General features: G+C 40.6%; 2 protein-coding genes across 4 annotated transcripts in view; one reads left to right on the top strand and one right to left on the bottom strand.

The window, feature by feature from the left end:
• RecQ4 (RecQ4 helicase) overlaps window positions 1–6,536 on the bottom strand; it is a 30,378-nt gene extending 23,842 nt beyond the window's left edge. For both annotated transcript variants that reach the window (XM_065426760.2, XM_065426759.1), the window contains exons 1-8: window positions 6,334–6,536; window positions 6,211–6,244; window positions 5,849–5,904; window positions 5,643–5,780; window positions 4,558–5,573; window positions 4,239–4,462; window positions 4,011–4,148; window positions 3,747–3,875 (exon numbers count right to left, since the gene is read on the bottom strand). In XM_065426760.2, the coding sequence (XP_065282832.1) occupies window positions 3,747–3,875; window positions 4,011–4,148; window positions 4,239–4,462; window positions 4,558–5,573; window positions 5,643–5,780; window positions 5,849–5,904; window positions 6,211–6,244; window positions 6,334–6,426 (1,828 nt within the window). In that variant the 5' untranslated portion in view covers window positions 6,427–6,536. The remainder of the gene's footprint in view (window positions 1–3,746; window positions 3,876–4,010; window positions 4,149–4,238; window positions 4,463–4,557; window positions 5,574–5,642; window positions 5,781–5,848; window positions 5,905–6,210; window positions 6,245–6,333) is intronic.
• Window positions 6,537–6,739: 203 nt separating this feature from the next.
• grsm (granny smith) overlaps window positions 6,740–17,456 on the top strand; it is a 47,006-nt gene continuing 36,289 nt past the window's right edge. Inside the window, exons 1-4 of one of the 2 annotated variants that reach the window (XM_065426758.1) lie at window positions 6,740–6,898; window positions 8,986–9,136; window positions 11,497–11,679; window positions 14,398–14,658. In XM_065426758.1, coding sequence (XP_065282830.1) covers window positions 8,987–9,136; window positions 11,497–11,679; window positions 14,398–14,658 — 594 coding nt within the window. In that variant the 5' untranslated portion in view covers window positions 6,740–6,898; window position 8,986. Of the gene's footprint in view, window positions 6,899–6,937; window positions 7,309–8,985; window positions 9,137–11,496; window positions 11,680–14,397; window positions 14,659–17,456 lie in introns of those variants that run through there. The other variant, XM_065426757.2, reaches the window with a different exon arrangement.

A 17,456-nucleotide genomic window follows, 5' to 3' on the forward strand; every position in this document is an offset into this window, starting at 1 on the left:
TCTGAAACCTGGGAACAGTCCGAAACCTTGATTAGGGGCATCTAAACTACCAATTTGGGAATTGAAGTGCAGTCAATCAAAAGGGCACATACGGTTGACTGTTTTAATAAACGGAACGAAAGACCCACTATTGTAAACTTTTTGCCAGATAAAGTAAAGGAGGCCATTCTGAAAAACGTAAGCAAGTTTAAGGGTTTGCAGTATTGTGTGGAACAGGACCTCTTATTTGAAACTCGAGCATTGCAAAAGAAACTGGGAATACGGGAAAGTAAAGAAGGCGGATAAGAAAAACAAGGTTAAGCTAAAATCTGATCATAAATGGCAAAGCATTTACATGGGACGATGAGAAGGAAGAAGTTGTTGCCCTGTCTAAACGGTGACACAGCAGTGATCATCGTCTTCATTGTGATTTAATTGTAGTGGTAAATTACCGAAGTATAATAAACAGAACAGATGAGCTTGCTGGACTGGTTACGTCATTGAAGGCAGATATAGTGTTTGGTACTGAATCTTGGCTTAACCCATCCATCGATAATAAGGAGGTGTTTCCCAACAACTATGCTGCTTATTTCAATGATAGGCGGTGGGTTTTTTTGTTAGTTCACTCATCCCTTTTGTCTGCGATACTAAACATTGGTGATGATGCAGTTGAGTCAGTCTGGTGTACAATTACATTGGCTCACAATTTTTCTTTTATCACTGGGGCGTTTTACCGACCACCCAGCACAGATTTTTGTGTTTTTGAAACGTTATACGATATTGTTTTGGAGGTGTCTGATTCAACCATTTTACTAGCGGGCGATTTTAATTTACCAGACTTGAAATAGGAAAATGGTACATGTGAGGTCTTGAATGGTAAGCCGTATTAATGTAGAAATGAAAAACATGGTTGACAGTTTTGGCTTGATACAGTATCTCCTGAAACCCACTAGACTTAGTCATACCCTGGATCTTCTGTTTTGTAACTCGCCTAATTTAATTATGTAAATATCACTCCAGGAATTAGTGATCATCAGGTTGTCATCGCAAGTATTAAAACGAAAACTCAGTGCACAAAAGACGCACCAGTAGAAGGGTATTCTTCTTTGATAAAGGTGACTATTCATCAATTTCCGATAAACTATTGACTATTTGACTAGGAAAAACACAATGTAGATTACTTGTGGAGCAGATTTAGAAATAGGTTACTTGAACTTACAGGAGAGTTCATACCAAGTACTGATTCTGCTAGGCTTAAGAAATGTAAAAACCATGGATCACTTTTCGTATCTTGAGGCTAATTAAAACAAGAAGGTGCATCGTTGAAAGATACGAAAAAACCAAAGGACAAGTCGATTTTAAAAATCTCTAGGAATTAACATGCAAGTACAAGAAAACTGTTGAAAAATGCAAAAGAACAATATTTCAAATGACTAAATGACAAAATGAGGATAAACCCTAACTCTTCTGGCAGTACTTGAAGGGAAGTGGGTCTGATCCTGTTGGGATAAATGAAATTAATAGCAATGGATGCACTCTTTTTGACGACGTAGAAAAAGCAACATGCTTAAACAGTTACTTTCAATCAGTTTTTCTTTCTAATTCTGCATGCAGCCAACAATTGCCTAATAGCAGCGCTCCTCTTATGCAACCGCTGAAACTCAACGTTAGTGGCATTTTAGCTCTACTTAGGAATATTGATGAAAGAAAGGCTAATGGCCCCGATGGTATTTCTCCAAGAATTTTAAAACAGTGTGCTCGCCCTCTTTCACTTTACCTTTATCTAATATTTGAAAAATAATTATCTACTGGTCAGTTGCCACAGGACTGGAAAGTAGCAAACGTAGTCCCAATTCATAAAGGAGGTTCAAGAAAGGACGTTACTAATTATAGGCCTATTTCACTTATTTCAATTTCCTGCAAGATTATAGAGCACATAATACACTAGGCTATAATGAAACACCTAATGGACAACGCGTTGCTAACGAACCGTCAGCACGGTTTTCACGTACGACACAGCTTCTTGAGCTCTACAACGACCTAGCATCAGCAATTGATTTGGGAGGGCAAATCGACTGCATTTTTTAAGACTTCAGCAAAGCATTTGACACTGTTTCCCATTCTCTGCTTTTTCAAAAACTTCTACTAATTAATATAGATTCAAGTGTTCTTCAATGGATTGAGAACTACTTGTCACAGCACTGTCAGTGTGTTATCTTGAATGGCATCAAGTCAGTTTACCTAGAAGTCACGTCAGGCGTTCCGCACGGGTCTGTGCTGGGGCCTCTTTTATTTCTTATCTATATTAATGACATTCACTTAGGCATCATCGATAATTTACTCCTCTTTGCAGATGACTGTACTATATATAGAAAAATTAAAAATTAATGTGATGTTCCAGAACTACAAGCCAATCTTGAATGTATTTGCGAATGGTGTTCCATGTGGAAAATGAATCTGAACACGAGTAAGTGCGTCTATGTGTGTTTTATTAAGAAAGTAATGACTAAATATTTGGGTGTGCTGCTGTCGGGCGACTGTTCTTGGAATGCGCATGTGGATTATGTGGTTGTCAAGGCCATAGTAGCATTAAAGTATATTCAGAGAAATTTAATATGTGCAAATTCCAGCCTTAGAAGCATGGCGTACCTAACATGTATAAGACCTATCTTTGAATATGCCTGTACTCTACGACCCATCACAAACATGTCTGATCAATAAACTTTAAAAATTCAGAACAGAGCAGCCAGGTTTGTCTTGAATAGGTACGGTAGGAACTATAGTTGCACTGAAATGAAAAAAAGAGCGGAATTGGGAATCACTTTCACCACGCCGAAAGAAATTGTGGTTAAAACTTTTATACCAAATATTTATTAACAAAACTGGAATTGATAGCGAAAGTTATTTAAAACAGCCAAATTATATATCTGGACGGACTGACCACAAGTACAAAATTATGGAATACCAGGCCAGGACGAACCTGTATGCAAATTCTTTTTTTTTAGTAAAAACGATCGCTCAGTGGAATCAACTGGTGTCTGAGCAAGTGTGCAGTGTGAATGAAGATGATTTTTTTTTTTTTCAAGATTGTAACCACCCTGCTGTAGCGCCTTCGGGCAAAGCGAGGAAATACATGAATTAAAAAAAAATAATAATAATGTTGTCACTGCTTCTGAGCTCTATAGTCACAGACTCTCCTGCCCCATACTGGAATCCAGCCTTGTGAAGTACTTTTGATGCAATGCGAGGTAATTTTCATCCAAATCACCTTTATGATTTCCACAGCTGTGAACAATATCATTCGCAGCAGGATGTTAGCGGCTGAGTGATGATTTTAGCGGTCATTTTGTGTAGCTGAGAGGTAGTGTACTAAGTCATTAGAGGCACATACAGTCTTTGCCAACAGAAACAAAACCACCGCACACATCACAGCAGCTGGCTTCAGGACTTCTAGTCAGACTCTTGTTGCACCTGCACTGCTCAAAAGCCCTGGAGAAGAGGCAAAATATGATCCACAGACTTTCTAGGGAAGACTAGTTTTGAAGCTTTTTAACTACAGGATTTCCATGGGCACAACATGAAAACCAGGGCTCAATAACACTCAGGCTTCCACTGGCTTTGTTTCTTTTGACAAAGGCTCTAAATAGCATGTAGTTTGCACTTATGCAGAGTGCACTAGTTTCCAAATTATCATACAATACTAATGCTGCCCAAGCACTACAAGTGAGATGCTCTATTCAAAGTGATGCCTAAGTGCTAGGCCTCACCTGGAAGTTTTCCATGAAGGTCAGCTTTTAGAAGTGGCTGGACACCTATCCTTTCATTTTCTTTGATGTGTGCAGCAAGATTATGAGCATCGCTTTCATTCATAGTGTTTTCCACTCTATCTTGATGTTCTGTGGAGGAGACATATTGTTCCAATGAATGTAGGGCTATAACAGTTTTTTAGATGAAGCTTGAGCAGAGCTACCCTCCAAAACAATTTATAATCGTGCAAGACATCAGAAAATCTGTACAAAAGAATAACTTACGATTAATATCTTTTGAACAAAAGACCCTTGTCAAGGTTTCTGGCATGTTGCAGCTCTTGATACCACGTGCCATTTCAGCAGCTTCCTCTAATGTGGGCAAATGGGTCGCTTCTGGTTCAGCAGGGATTTCAAGCTTACCTAGAATAAAAATTTAAGGAAAAACAACAATCTTGGTTAGCACAGCACTCTTGTTTCTAGAATCACCTAAAAAGTGCACAGGGAACATACTTGTGTTTGTAGAACAGGAACGTGCCCAATGGCCAAGTTCACCACATTTGAAGCATTTTGATGAGCCACTTTTAGAAGAGGCTCCCTCTGAGAAATTGCGTTTCTTTTTCCACTCTTTGTATTTCAGCTGCCGGACATTCACTTTGTGATGACCACGTGAAAACTTCTTTCTCTTCAGGTTGATCCGCACAAAGTTTTCGCTAAGACTTTTACTAGTTTTATGCCTGAAACAGCATGTATTTCATATTTGAAGGCATCCATCATTAATCAGCGCAGCTACTACATAGAAACTTCTCAACACAAATATATTTTTCATTACCTTTTCGTGTTATCCTTTCCAGCTTTCCTTGGTTGTATTGCAGAACTTCCGGATTGTATGTCATCTGGATCTGTCATTGATGGCTTGTTTAACTCTTCCTTCACTTCAGAGTGTTCATCAGAACCAGAATTTTTCAAAGTCTTTCGTCTTTTCACTGTCTCTTGTTTCTTTCCAGACAGTCCAAGTGTGCTTGCAGTGTCTGTTATTCTCTGTCGTTTCCTCTTTGGCTTTTCGCAGTCTTTTTTTGCCACCACTTCAACCTCGAGACTCTCACATGCTTTCTTAAGAGGCTCCTCTTTCAATTTATGTGCAGCCTGCGATGGTAGGCATTTCTTGCTCTCGTCAAGCTTATTTACTCGAATTTCTTTATTTGAGCATAACTGGTGCTGGGTGTTTGGTATGTGACGAATAGTACCACTTTCATTTTGTGTATTTACTTGTGATTTACCTAACTGTGTACTAGAACTGTCTTCCTCAGATGTAACCCTTGAAAGCAATGTGAGATGATGGGACACATGCAGCTGCTGTACAACAGGAGTCTGAGGAGGTGTGGGTGTGAGAAACACATCGTCTGTTGATTCTACGGATGAACAGCTGATTGGACAAGTCTTGCTGACCTTTGTTTTGATGTATCCTTTCTCACTCAACCTGCCACTGCATGTGCTTGGCCTACATGCCAAGGGAAGTTGTGACGACGATGATGGAGGCGTGAAGAACACCTCATCATCAGCAATGCTATTTCTTGACAGCCATGACTCGTCAAGGCTATGTGTATAGTACAGCATACGTGAAGCTGATACCATCTTGCATGGAGATATAGATACTCTATCTTCATTTGTGGCTGTAATTTCTTCATTTGGAGTGCATTCCTTAGCTTGTACATGTTTGCAGTCAGTTTTGGAAAGTGCTACAGAGCTCGAGTTTTCCTTGTGCACTTCCAATCTCGTACACACAGGTTCATCTTGCACACTTTTAGATCGATATCCATGGGACATGCATCCTGGTTTGGATGAACTCTGAAATATAAAAATGGTAGTCAAATTCTCTGGTTTCCGACATAGACGATCATATGCTGGGAGGCTTACTTCAAGGTGAAACGACGCCAGCAGCTTTTCACGGACTTTGTTGGTGTAAACACTTGAAGAGCTTGGTCGTACTTTTTTTTGGTTCGCTGCAGATTTTCTGTTCAGTGAGACGTCCCATACGCCATCATCTGAGGCTACCTAGAAATGCAACCAAAGCAAGCCAACTAAGCATTACTAACCTCTGTACAGAATGAACTATGACTTACCGATGAACTCGGTTCAGAGAGACTTTTCTTGAGCTTCCAGTACTGTGAATAGGCCTCTGAAATATGTCCATGCGCACTGTTAAAAAGTGCAAGCGCACGTAAAGAGGACATAATAGTCTCCTTAAAGTATGTCGAAGAATACACACACTAACGAAGTTTCGAGAGGTTGCAAACAAGTTTTTAACAAAAGCATGGCGTCTATCAACAGAAAACGAAACGCAATCGCTTCGTCTATGTCGACTGCTTCAGGCTGGTGTCACTTCTTAGCAATGATGTGGCAGGGATGTCGACGCTCGCAGCTATGCAAGAACGACAGTTAAAATTCCAGTTTGTTTCGGAGTTTAATAAGAGAGAAGATGCACCTGATATTTTTTCCGGTGCGTCCTTTATGTCAGCCTGGAATAAGAAAACAAGAAAAACAAACGTTTATGCTCACTTCCCGTAAAACTCAATAGTTAATACAGCACGCAACTGGAAATACTAACGGCAGTAGGTTTTCTGGCCTTTTCAATGATGAATGTCTTCTCCCACTCCTTAATTACAACTTTAAGTCGTTGAAGATCTTGATTAAAGTTCATTTCATCAAGGACACAACGTCAATGATTCTGACAACCTAATTATATATAATTTATCCACATCGCAAACTTTCAATGGTTTCGCGGCAAAAATAAGCTGATAAACTAGGCTTGTCTTGACAGTGACTTGACTTCGCGCCTTTAACAAGTATTCAATGCATCATTTTATTTATTTTTCTTTAAACCAAAGCTTGCTTTTTCTACATAATATTTGCTACATAAATGTTTTTGGCCTGGTTTATGACTTTACGCAATAAAATTTGTTTCAGTAGCGTAAGCTTATTGTTACAATATGCAGGTGCTTTCGTTTTTGCAGGGCCTGTGATGCCTGTAGCTTTTTTTCTGTTCTTTTGGTCCGCCTTAGTGGTGCTTGGTGCGGTGCATGGTGTGGACCGTGTGGTGTAAGGTGTATCGGGCGTACATTTCGGGTCATGCGAAGTTAGCGCTGGAGTAGTGTAGTGTTCAAGTGAGAAAAGTGAGTGCACTGTGAGAGTGAAGGTGTTTGCATGCAGTAACTGAAGACACTGAGGGGCGTGCCTTTTTTTCGTCGTCGTTTGTGTACCGCATCTTGCTTTTTTGTGAGATTGTTATATTTAAATTAAGGAATTGAGCTGATTCAACGCGAGTTAAAATGTACTTGTAACTTATGTGTACAAAATTGACGATGTGTAATGGTAATCGCATTTCGTTACACAGAAAGAACCTTTGAGTGCGTGGTCAGGTACCCATCGTACCCATCAAGCTCTCGAACGTACCGTCTCGTGAAAGTGATAGCTCCTTTTGCTGGACATCCTCGCTGCTTAAGTTAGCCTGCTTGACGGACAGATATATGGAGCACAAGTCGAGAAGAGCGTCAGGAAATGGATGCCGCCTCCAGAACCTTGCGTAATATGAAATATTGTTTCCTTCATGTGCATGGAATGCTGTTCGAATATCGCCATTTAAGTTAACCCGTCGATCACCGCGAACACAGTTGCTTAAAAATTCACGCCACTTCTGTAGACTTGCACCAACGATGTATGGCTTATGCACTGCAATTATACGATCCTCCCATTTTCGGGTTTTGTATTTTTGCTAAATTTATGAAGTAAGGTTAGACCTATATATTGTATGGTTATGGAGAACTCCAGTGTATAACCTAAAAAAAAGAAAAAAAAGAGAGCCTTCTCCGTATTCGGTTTTACTTTTCGTTTATAGTTCGATCTGCTTGCGACTGAGAACAACCCAAGCTTTCTGTGCCAGCTCTTTTTTTCTCAAACATGCTATTAGAGGTTGCTCCAAGGAAGTATCTTCCGAATGTCCGAACTGTTCGTTTGTTCTGTTTTTTTTTTATGCTTCATTAATTCTTACTGGCGTACATGTGTATTACAATTTGCAGCATTGCTATGCCATACCGGCTGTGCATTTACACATATGTGCCTCAAGTTGCAGCAAGTTTTTTCTTTATGTTGGAGAGGTCATTTTGTTTGGAATGTCAGAGAGCATTGAAGCAGTGTTTTCTGATGTGCAGTAGTGTGTGATATCTCGTCAGGAAGGACTCTGATCATTTTTTGTTATGGTAGCCCTAGCCCTGTCACATGTAAGCCCAGATGCTTTTAAACGTCCCTGAAGTAAACCTACATTTTGCACAAGGATTTAAAGAAATGTGTGATGTAACAATTGGTTTGAAAGATCATGCTTAGATTGGGCCAAGGTAGCTGCTGAATTTCATGCCATAAGCTGATTTTCTGCTTGATACATTTCAGTTGATTGTAGTAGTTCATTTCAACCCATATATAGCAAAAATTGTGAAGCAATTATCACTGACATCATGTGGCTCTGTACTAAACAGCCCTGGCCTGGTCACTTTTATTCATGCCTGCAATAGGGCATGCACAAAACTGTGACAGCAGAAGCATACCATTTTGTCTGCACTAACATTGGCTAGAGCAGATGCCTGACTAGGATTTTGATATTGAAGTTTCAAGGACTTAATGCTGCCCTGGCAGTGTGTGTCTGCTTTTTATGAAATGAATGTGGTCATCTTGGAAAAAGTTTGACTTAATCTGATTGTTATGGTATGATATAGGGTTCAAATTTTGGGAAATCTATGGTTTCTTGTGAAACTAAAGGGCCCTATGTACATTTTACCTGCTTTTAGAGATTCACACAGGGGAGTGGGTGGTTTTAGCTTTGGGTTATAGTGGTTGTGTCGATGCACTGCACAGGCATGTAGAGAAAAACCAGTGTCATTTACTGCAAAGACAAGTGCTTCTGTACATGCCATTGAGTGGGTGCCTTGCACTGGTGGGTTCCTTTTAATGATGGGCTTCACTGTACATATAAAATTAATGCTGGCTTTGTGCGACTTTTTTGTGCCAACCGTGACTAAATGTTTACATGTCGACCCACTGGTTTCCACAATGCTAAAAGGTCACTTCTACATTATGATTCTGTTGTGATTGCTAGTGACTGCATGAATGTGGTCATCTGTCTCATACTAGTTGGCTAAAAAAAAGTGAAGTCACTTGGTTTGAGATAGTTTTCTGAATGCTCAAGCTCTTCTCTGCCTTGTATTTTCAGTATGTGCAGCACCATTGTAAAATTCAATGGGCACCTTACCCCAAGTGACCCTCTTCATCACCCTGTTCTTATTATTGGACAACCCAAAAACCTTGCCAAAATCACATTTGATGATGTCAAGTGCAAGCTTGAGCCCCGTGTTGGAGAAGAGGTATGTTTGTACACTTGTTCCTATTTAAATTCTAATTGTCATGCCATCCTGAAACCAATTGCAATGAAATTTCACTTTAACTAAATTGGGAATGAATGAGTGGCATGTAATACTGAAGCAACCTTGGTAAAGCTGTAAGGCTCGTAACGGTCTAAATTTCTTATTAACAGCCTTTTAATAGTGCCTTAGCAGATAGCACATGTAACCTGGTGGTTAGCAACTATAACATAAGTCCCAGCACATCGCCTCCAAGATTTTTCAGCACCCCACAGGCAGCTGCAGGTGGTGCCTTATATCTGAGGTCACGCCAAGGAGCCCCGCAATCAGTCATGCATTACTTCTGGCGAGCGATTATAGTTGCATTTTTTTTCCAGTTTTAGTATCACAAATGCCTACTTTTGTAAGCCTTTCATGATGCATCCACTCTTCTTCAAATGTAAAATGTTGCACGGAGGCTGTTCTGTATTTACTCTGTCTGAATCTAGGCTCAGTGAATGGCCCAAAATTTCATTGCTTTTGACCTTTAACCTATTACTTTGAGAGTTCTTGTTGACCTTTGACTTGCATAATGAGTTCATTTCCTCTAATCTCAGCAAAAATGTGGCTCTTATATATGTCATCAATGAAGCAGTATGTGCAGTTTCGATGCTAAATTATGGTAAACAGCTTCAGGTGTCATACGCCACATGCTTTGCCATATCATAAGAAGCCAACAAACAAAGACACCAAGAACAACATGGGGGAAATTACTTGTACTTACTCAATTAATTAAAGAAATGATAATGTAAATAAAAGTAGATGAAAAAAACATCTGGCCGTAGGTGAGATACGAACCCACGTCTTTGCATTATCTGTGCAATGCTCTTACCAGTTGAGCTACTGCGGCGCTGCCAAGGTTTGCGAGGGGTGGGGCTGGCTAACAATCCTAGTGTTAATTCTAGTAGTAAAACATAAATAACACAGAAAGTGGATGGGAAAACGGTGCCACAGTAACTCAATTGGTAAGAGCATCACACGCGTAATGCAAAAACGTGGGTTAATATCCCACCTGCGGCCAGTTGCTTTTTCATCCACTTTCATTTAATTTATCATTTCTTTAATTCAGTTAGTAAGTACAAGTAATTTCCCATATGTTGTCCTGGTTGTCTTTGTTTGTTGGCTTCTTAAGATATGATTAATAAAAAAGTGGGCCAGTCGATTCCCTTTCTTCTCATTAATTACATGCTTTGCCATGGAATTTAACATTTGTGTAATTGTCATCAGGTGTCTTTGCAGCGAAATTGATATATTGCTTCTTGTGACCCTTTCTCACAGCTGTGTGTTCTCAGCTATACTTCAATATCTTTTGGACAATAGATGTCGTGATGATTACCTGGTGGGCAATTATTTAAATTGAAATACATCCCGCACACAGCGGTGCATTTCCTGGAGAGAAGACATTCTAATTGATCGATTTGCGACTGTTCTATTGCATGCCTTAGCTCAGTGTATCCACCTTTGCCTGGTCCATGACTACACCTTAAATATAGCTTTGAACATGCCTTAACAACAAACATCAGCTCCTAATCCTGCAGATGATGTTAAGCCCTTCATCTGCCATAGCTAGGACACACATGCCTGAACATGAATGGTGTGATGAAAATGCAGTGTGCAATTCCAAAGTCTGCTCTTTCTGCTCACACGACTGTGCATTTTAGTGCTGCATTCATCATCATAGTTCTGAAAATTTCAGTGCTGATTCCCTTATCATTGGACAAAATGAAGTGGATGGAGTCATGAGCTACAAGAGTAATAGTTCTGAGAAATGTCAGACAAATCCTATTTAGTGTGACTGCTTAGCAATAATTTAGAGAAAGCAGCTAATGCACATCCTGTGCATGCTTCTTCATAGCAGTGTTGCACTATGTTTAACCTACCTGTTTCATTATGTTAGCAATTGCTGGTCCAACTTTGTTTTGGTTTTACCTTATCTTGCCCACATCCAGAAATGTTTGTGTAAGCAGTAATATGTAGGGATAGTGTGAAGCAGCTTACCAGTTATATCCGAGTACTTATTTCTCTGCCACACGATGTCTGCACAGGAAATTAAGTAAATATACTGAGCTCATGGGCCATACTCTACATATTGCTCAAAATGGCACTGGCCATTGTTAGGCGAATCAGTTTTTAATTCCAAAATTGTGCTGTCGGCTAGGCTTGCCCAAAAGCACAGAAAGAGGTTAAATCTTAGCAGGTGCTTTACCCACTGGATGGCCAATATTCTCTTGTAGTTCGTTTTCATATTTTTGCTTACATTGTGACGGCAGTTATGCAGGACGCTCATCTAAATATAGTAATTGCTTGTTTCCCACCTGTTTTAGATGTTCAAAGCAGCTGTGGGCTCATTGCACCCTTCACCCACCGACAACTGCTTCTTATACTTGAACTTAGCCATTGTGGCAGCTTTGCCAACCAAGTGCTCACGTCACAATACGCCGTCACATGCTCACTCGCTTACCAAACTGGTGAAGAGCCTTACAGCAGGAGTGGACGAGTATGTTGTGGTAAGTTTTGATTGATATCACTGCAACAGATTCTGAAGTGGGAGCTCAACAGCTTGCACAGCCATGTGCAACTGCATATTCTTCAGAGTGCGATTATTTTCTAAGCACTCAATGTACTCGTGTAGCACTTTGCATGGAATTACAGCGCATTAAGAAACTAACCATGGTAGACCATTGAGTGTACTTACTGTCATGGCGACCCGTCATGGTAGCTGTGTGGCTATGGCATTGCACTGCAGAGTCTGAAGTTGTGGATTTGACCCCGACTGCAGTGGCTGTATTCTGATGGAGGCGGTATGCAAGAACGCTCAATTATCATGCATTGGGTGCACCTTAAAGAGCCCTAGGTAGTCAAAATTAATCCGGAGCTTCCCACCATGGTGTGCCTCACAATCAGACCGTGGCTTTCGCACGTAGAGCCCCAGAACCTAATATAATTACTGTCATGGTGGTATCATCAGTGTAAATTGAAATCTGTACAGAAAAAAAAAATTAAAGTGAAAATACCTTTGATGTGTAACTAAATGGCAGAGCAACATTCAATTGCTGTAAGAGAGAAAATAGTGCAAGAAACGTACATGAAAAAGTCTTTCTTGTCCCGTTTATTCCTCTGTTTTCCTTCTTAATACCGTTTAACCAAGTAGTTCAATGGCAAACTCTCCTGAAACTCAATTGCTGTATAGCGAGCTTCTGAATGTATCAACCTAAAATCTATGTGACAGAATAGGAATAAAAGCCATGGACATTACCAGAAATCAAACTTAAGATGTGCTGTTGTTCTTGACTTGTTTGAACTGCAAAACTGACATATTGTGAGGCTTTGTTGTATGCTGAAGAGTATTTATTTATTTATGTATTTATATATTTATTAAAATACCTTCCACGCCCAAAGGCATTACATAAAGGAGTGGTATACATAAACAACAATGACATACATATGCAGCAATAAGGTTGTATAGTTGTATGAAGTTTACAAAATATTTATACACAGGTCTGTTTTGTTACATCACTTTAAATTAGTATGTGTGATGGCATGGTTTTCTGCAGGTTGTTTGCCAGAAGTAGGGAATGCTGGCAAAGTTGGTGTATTTACTTATTCAGTCTCGAGGTACAGAGACGTCATTTCATGCACTGAAGCACACAAGTGTCATGTGGTGTCATCTTGAAAATTCAAGTGGATCCGCCGTGCGAATTCCACAGCTATAATTTGTAAATTTCAATATGGGCCATAATGTAATTAGTTAAAAACCTAATTAGTGAATGTTTATTAATTAATCGATTCTGCATCTATATTTTTTCTGTAAGTATTGTCCGCGGCTTCGAGTAGACCAGCTCATGAATTAGAATTGTGATATCTGCCACAGGCAACATTTAAAAATGTTTGAGTGTTCGCTGAAACACATTAATATTATCTTATTAACACAAATATTATATTTGTCATTGCCACAAACGGTATGGTCCTAAATGAAAAAAAAAAAAATTTACATTGCTTCTAAATCTGTTCTGCAAAGTGAAATTTGCACCAAAGTTTTTTACCCATTTTTCCACTGCTGAGTGCTAAGGAAGGTCACAAATTGTATGGAATTTCATAAATCGCAGAATGGTGCACAGAGCTTTGCCACAGGGCTTGCACCAGATCCTAGTTTCCTTTCAAAACATTCTGCCGAAAGGTGCCCAGAGAGCACGATTTCAAAAACACAATCTTTGAGCATTGACATAAGGCTGCCATCTCTGTAATAATGAACCTAATGGATGTGCTGTGTTCATCCAGATCACTTTGAAAACAGGAATATTGGCATGGATGAGCTGAGCAAAGCATGAACTGAGCTCATCCTAAGGAAAGCTTGCCAATATTGCATTAATGAGCTGCGCTTGTCCAAAAGCTTAAGGGATTAAAAAGAAACTGTCATATCTAGGCCCCTGCTGTTCTTGCACATGGAGCAGGGTAGACATTAACGATTAAAAAAAATTTTCACCAGTAATTTTGCCTATTAGCACAAAAGTGCTAATTAATGTTTTAATTGCTCATCTGGGGGCACATGTGGTGCTTGAAAAATTTGAAGCGAAGGACTAGTGAAGTTGTGTCTGCTTAGCAGAAATCCCAAGATGATATAAAGCCTCAATTCTGATCCAAGGCTATGTCCTTGAATACCTCACGCAGTCCGTGTGCACAATGAACTTTACCCGCCATGGTTTCTCAGTGGCTATGGTGTGGGCTGCTGAGCACGAGGTCGCGGGATTGAATCCCGATCACGGCGGCCGCATTTCGGTGGAGGCGAAATGTGAAAACACCCGTGTACTTAGATTTAGGTGCACGTTAAAGAACCTCAGGTGGTCAAAATTTCTGGAGCCCTCCACTATAGTGTGCCTCATAATCAGAAAGTTGTTTTGGCATGTGAAACCTCATGATTTTTTTTAACGATGAACTTAACGTCAAAGAATACATATAAGCACTGTTTAGTAACTACCTAAATTCTCAGAGAGCGGCCAGATGCTCTGTTAGGTGACTTGTCCAGAGAGAGAGGAAAATGAAGAAATGGGGAGGTTTGCCCAATGGGAGTACCCAGTTTGCTATTCTGCACAAGGGAGATGGGGGAAGGGTGGGAGTGGAGGGGAGCATAAAAGATAGACTAGTATGGAGGGCAGCCTTATTGAATGTCCTTAATGTTTGCTAATTTCACTGCTCTGAAAATTTTCGTCTCAATATTTTACTTGCAGGTAGTATGCGAGTGGCAAGATGTGTTTGCTAGTGCTTGTGCTGTTGCCAGAGCATTTCCAGTGTACACCCGAAAGTCCAGTGGTACTCCAGGGTCTCACAGTGTTACAGTGGAGTTCCTGCTTGTGGATGGAGCAGGCGGAGGTCGCCACTTGGGTGAACCTGAATTGCGCTGTCTCACTGCAGCTGCAGAAGGCATTCAGTTGACAGCGAAGATTGTTGACACTCCTTGCCATGACATGAACACAGTGGCATTTATCAAGGTATGACCATTGTGGTAAGCTTTTGCTATAAGTACTGTGTGCAAAACTGCAAAACTAGTACAAAACAGTTGCAATATGCATGAACTTTGCATGATTGGAATTTGTGCATACTTCATATGAAATTTGGTGCACGTCAAATTTTTTAAGAGAGGCTAGTGGATAAAGGAAACAACCAACTGAGCATGGTTTCTGTAACCCACATGTGTGGAGGCAGGAGAATGAACGCTGCATTGATTTCGCTCATGTGGCTGAAACTGGTCATGCCATCTGACAAGTGCTACCAGCTAGTGAGTGGCTGCAAACAAGGCACATTGGAGAGAACCAGAAAGTGTGCTTGGACTTGGGAAAGCTCAAAAGGCAAACTATAGACAGCTTGGTCTTGCATCTTTGGATGGCTCTACAGTTTCACAACAGTGAATGGTTTCAGGTACTAGGAATGCATATACTTGCTTCAATTCAGTTTCTTTATGTACGATTGTCCGACAGAGTTCTTGTGATGCACATTATATGCCGATTTAGCAAGATCCAGAAAAACTGACAAATGGCATGGCGGTGGGATGGTTGAACTGACAGCTGGCACCGTGTGGGAAAAACTGGCCAGGTGGCAATCCTAGTGATGATCCACATTTTTGTAGAGACAGCGAAGTGATACTTAATTAACTTGTGTAACTACGGCACATTTTATTCCTATAAAATTTTTTGTAAGTGTTTGGCTGTTGCATGGATGGACAAGCTAATATATTTAGCTGTAGTCACAAAGGTCAGCTTGAAAGGAAAAATTGTCACCCACCCAAATGTGGCATGAAGCTACAAAGAAAACCCATGCAAGTTTCTTGGAAAGAAAGCTTCGTAGTTGAGGAAAAATTTGCCCTGGCCAGGAATTCAAACTCAGAACCGATGCCTTTCCGAGGGGTCCCGCAAAGGTCAGCTTGTTTCTTTTTGCAAAATGAAACTGCTCACAAGGGCTGCATGAAAGGGCTGCTGTATGCATCCATTAAGATAGCTGAGAGGACGACAGTGGCAAATGTGGAATAAGTTAATATGGGCCTGTGGTTGTAGGCATCGTGTGTTCCTCATACAGAACCACCTCAAGCACTTCAGCAAGAGCACGACATACGTTGCAATTTTTGTGCTGCGCCTAGGTCTGGGCCTTTGTGCACATAGCCATGTGGATCATGGTTATTGGGTCACCAAGTCTGTGGATTTCAATGCAGTCATTGACTCTTTTTTTATCTCGTGCATGTGTTTGCGGAATTGTTTGCTTGTCCAGGCTTTTCATAAAGAGGTATAAAGCATTCAAAACATGAAGTTTAATTCATCTGCATGAATTAAGTAGCTTTGTGGATGACTTTGGCCTATTTACTTTAGGGTATGCATCGATCAGCACCTCTCCATGAATAGAATTATATGCAATTACTGCTGCTAGTATGAGCATCTTGTTCTGAAATGGCAAGTCCTTGTGACAGTCTATTTCAGCTTTGTTAGGTTTCTGTTTATGCTGGCTGTTTTCAGTGTCACTCTGATGTCACTGTTAGCATGTTCTCTAGTTAGGTCGTTGCCCTGTCAGTCCAGACGAGCCTCTGACATGCTTGACATCCATGCTTGCGGCACATTATTTAATTTGTGCCGAACTCGACTACTAGCCTGAGCTGTACTTGTTCTGGCTTTTTGTACTTATGTCTCAAGGACAAGCCGTACTCATCCAGGCTCCAGCTGCTTTTGCTTAGCTTGCTGGAAATGAGCTGCGCTTGTCAACTCAGTCCTTGCCATGCATTTGAGTTTTGGCACGTGAACATATTTTTGTATGCTTTCGATTACTTTTGTTATCATTTGCTCAGATAATTATGTTCAAGCCTTACACATGTCTTAAGAAGAGTTCATTTTTGATTGAGTATGTCGGGTGACTATAAGAATAAGATGGCAGGGCTTTCGCCCTGCCATCTGCTAGCTGGCTGGTTTGCTCAGATGGTAGAGCGGCTGCCCCAGAAAGGTGGTGGTCCCAGGTTCTAGTCCCGGACCAGGATGAATTTTTCTTCAACTGCAAAGCTTTTCGTTCGAGGAACCTGTATGGGTTTCTTTTGTAGCAGTTGCTACGAATGGGTGGATGTCTCATTTTCCTTTCATTAATTGGCAAATTTTGAAAATGTTTTTATGGAAGAACTTAGGATGTGAAAAGTTAAAGGGCTCCTCACCAAGCTCCATTTAAAATGTTGGTTGTGGTGGTCCCTGGAAGCTGTAAACCACTGTCCAGCGAGCATTCTAAGACAAGATTTTTTAAGAAGGGTTTAGCAACAACGAAGATAGAAGCAAATAAAAGGCTTCAAGCTATGCTTCCTGCACCAGAGGCTGCTTCACGTTACCTTGACCTGCCCACATGTGACATTCCTTTTTTGCCTTCTTTAATATTAAGGCCCAGGACACATGCAATGGTAGTGTCACAATCCCAGCCTTCCCCCCCTTTTTTTTCATTCCCCTTCTTTTGATTTATACTGCATTTCTGGAGATGGTTTTGTGTTCACTGTTACACGGGGGGTTGTTCATATTGCTGCTCGCTGTTTGTGTATTACAGGCAGTACACACGTGAAGCAGAGATGGCAACCTCTGAAGTTGTCTCTTCTGGTATAAAGATTGGCTCCTTTAAAAGGGGCATGTGGGCTTTCGTTCGAACTTTTAGCTGTTTTTGCAGAGCTGTTTAGCTGTTTTGCATACATATTTCGTGACAAGATTGCCACTGCATTATTCATGCAGTGTTCTAGTCTGTTTGCAATGCCCAAATCTGATGATGGGCCCTTTAAACT

Source organism: Dermacentor albipictus, chromosome 1 (assembly GCF_038994185.2).
Source record: "Dermacentor albipictus isolate Rhodes 1998 colony chromosome 1, USDA_Dalb.pri_finalv2, whole genome shotgun sequence".
NCBI lineage: Eukaryota > Metazoa > Arthropoda > Arachnida > Ixodida > Ixodidae > Dermacentor > Dermacentor albipictus.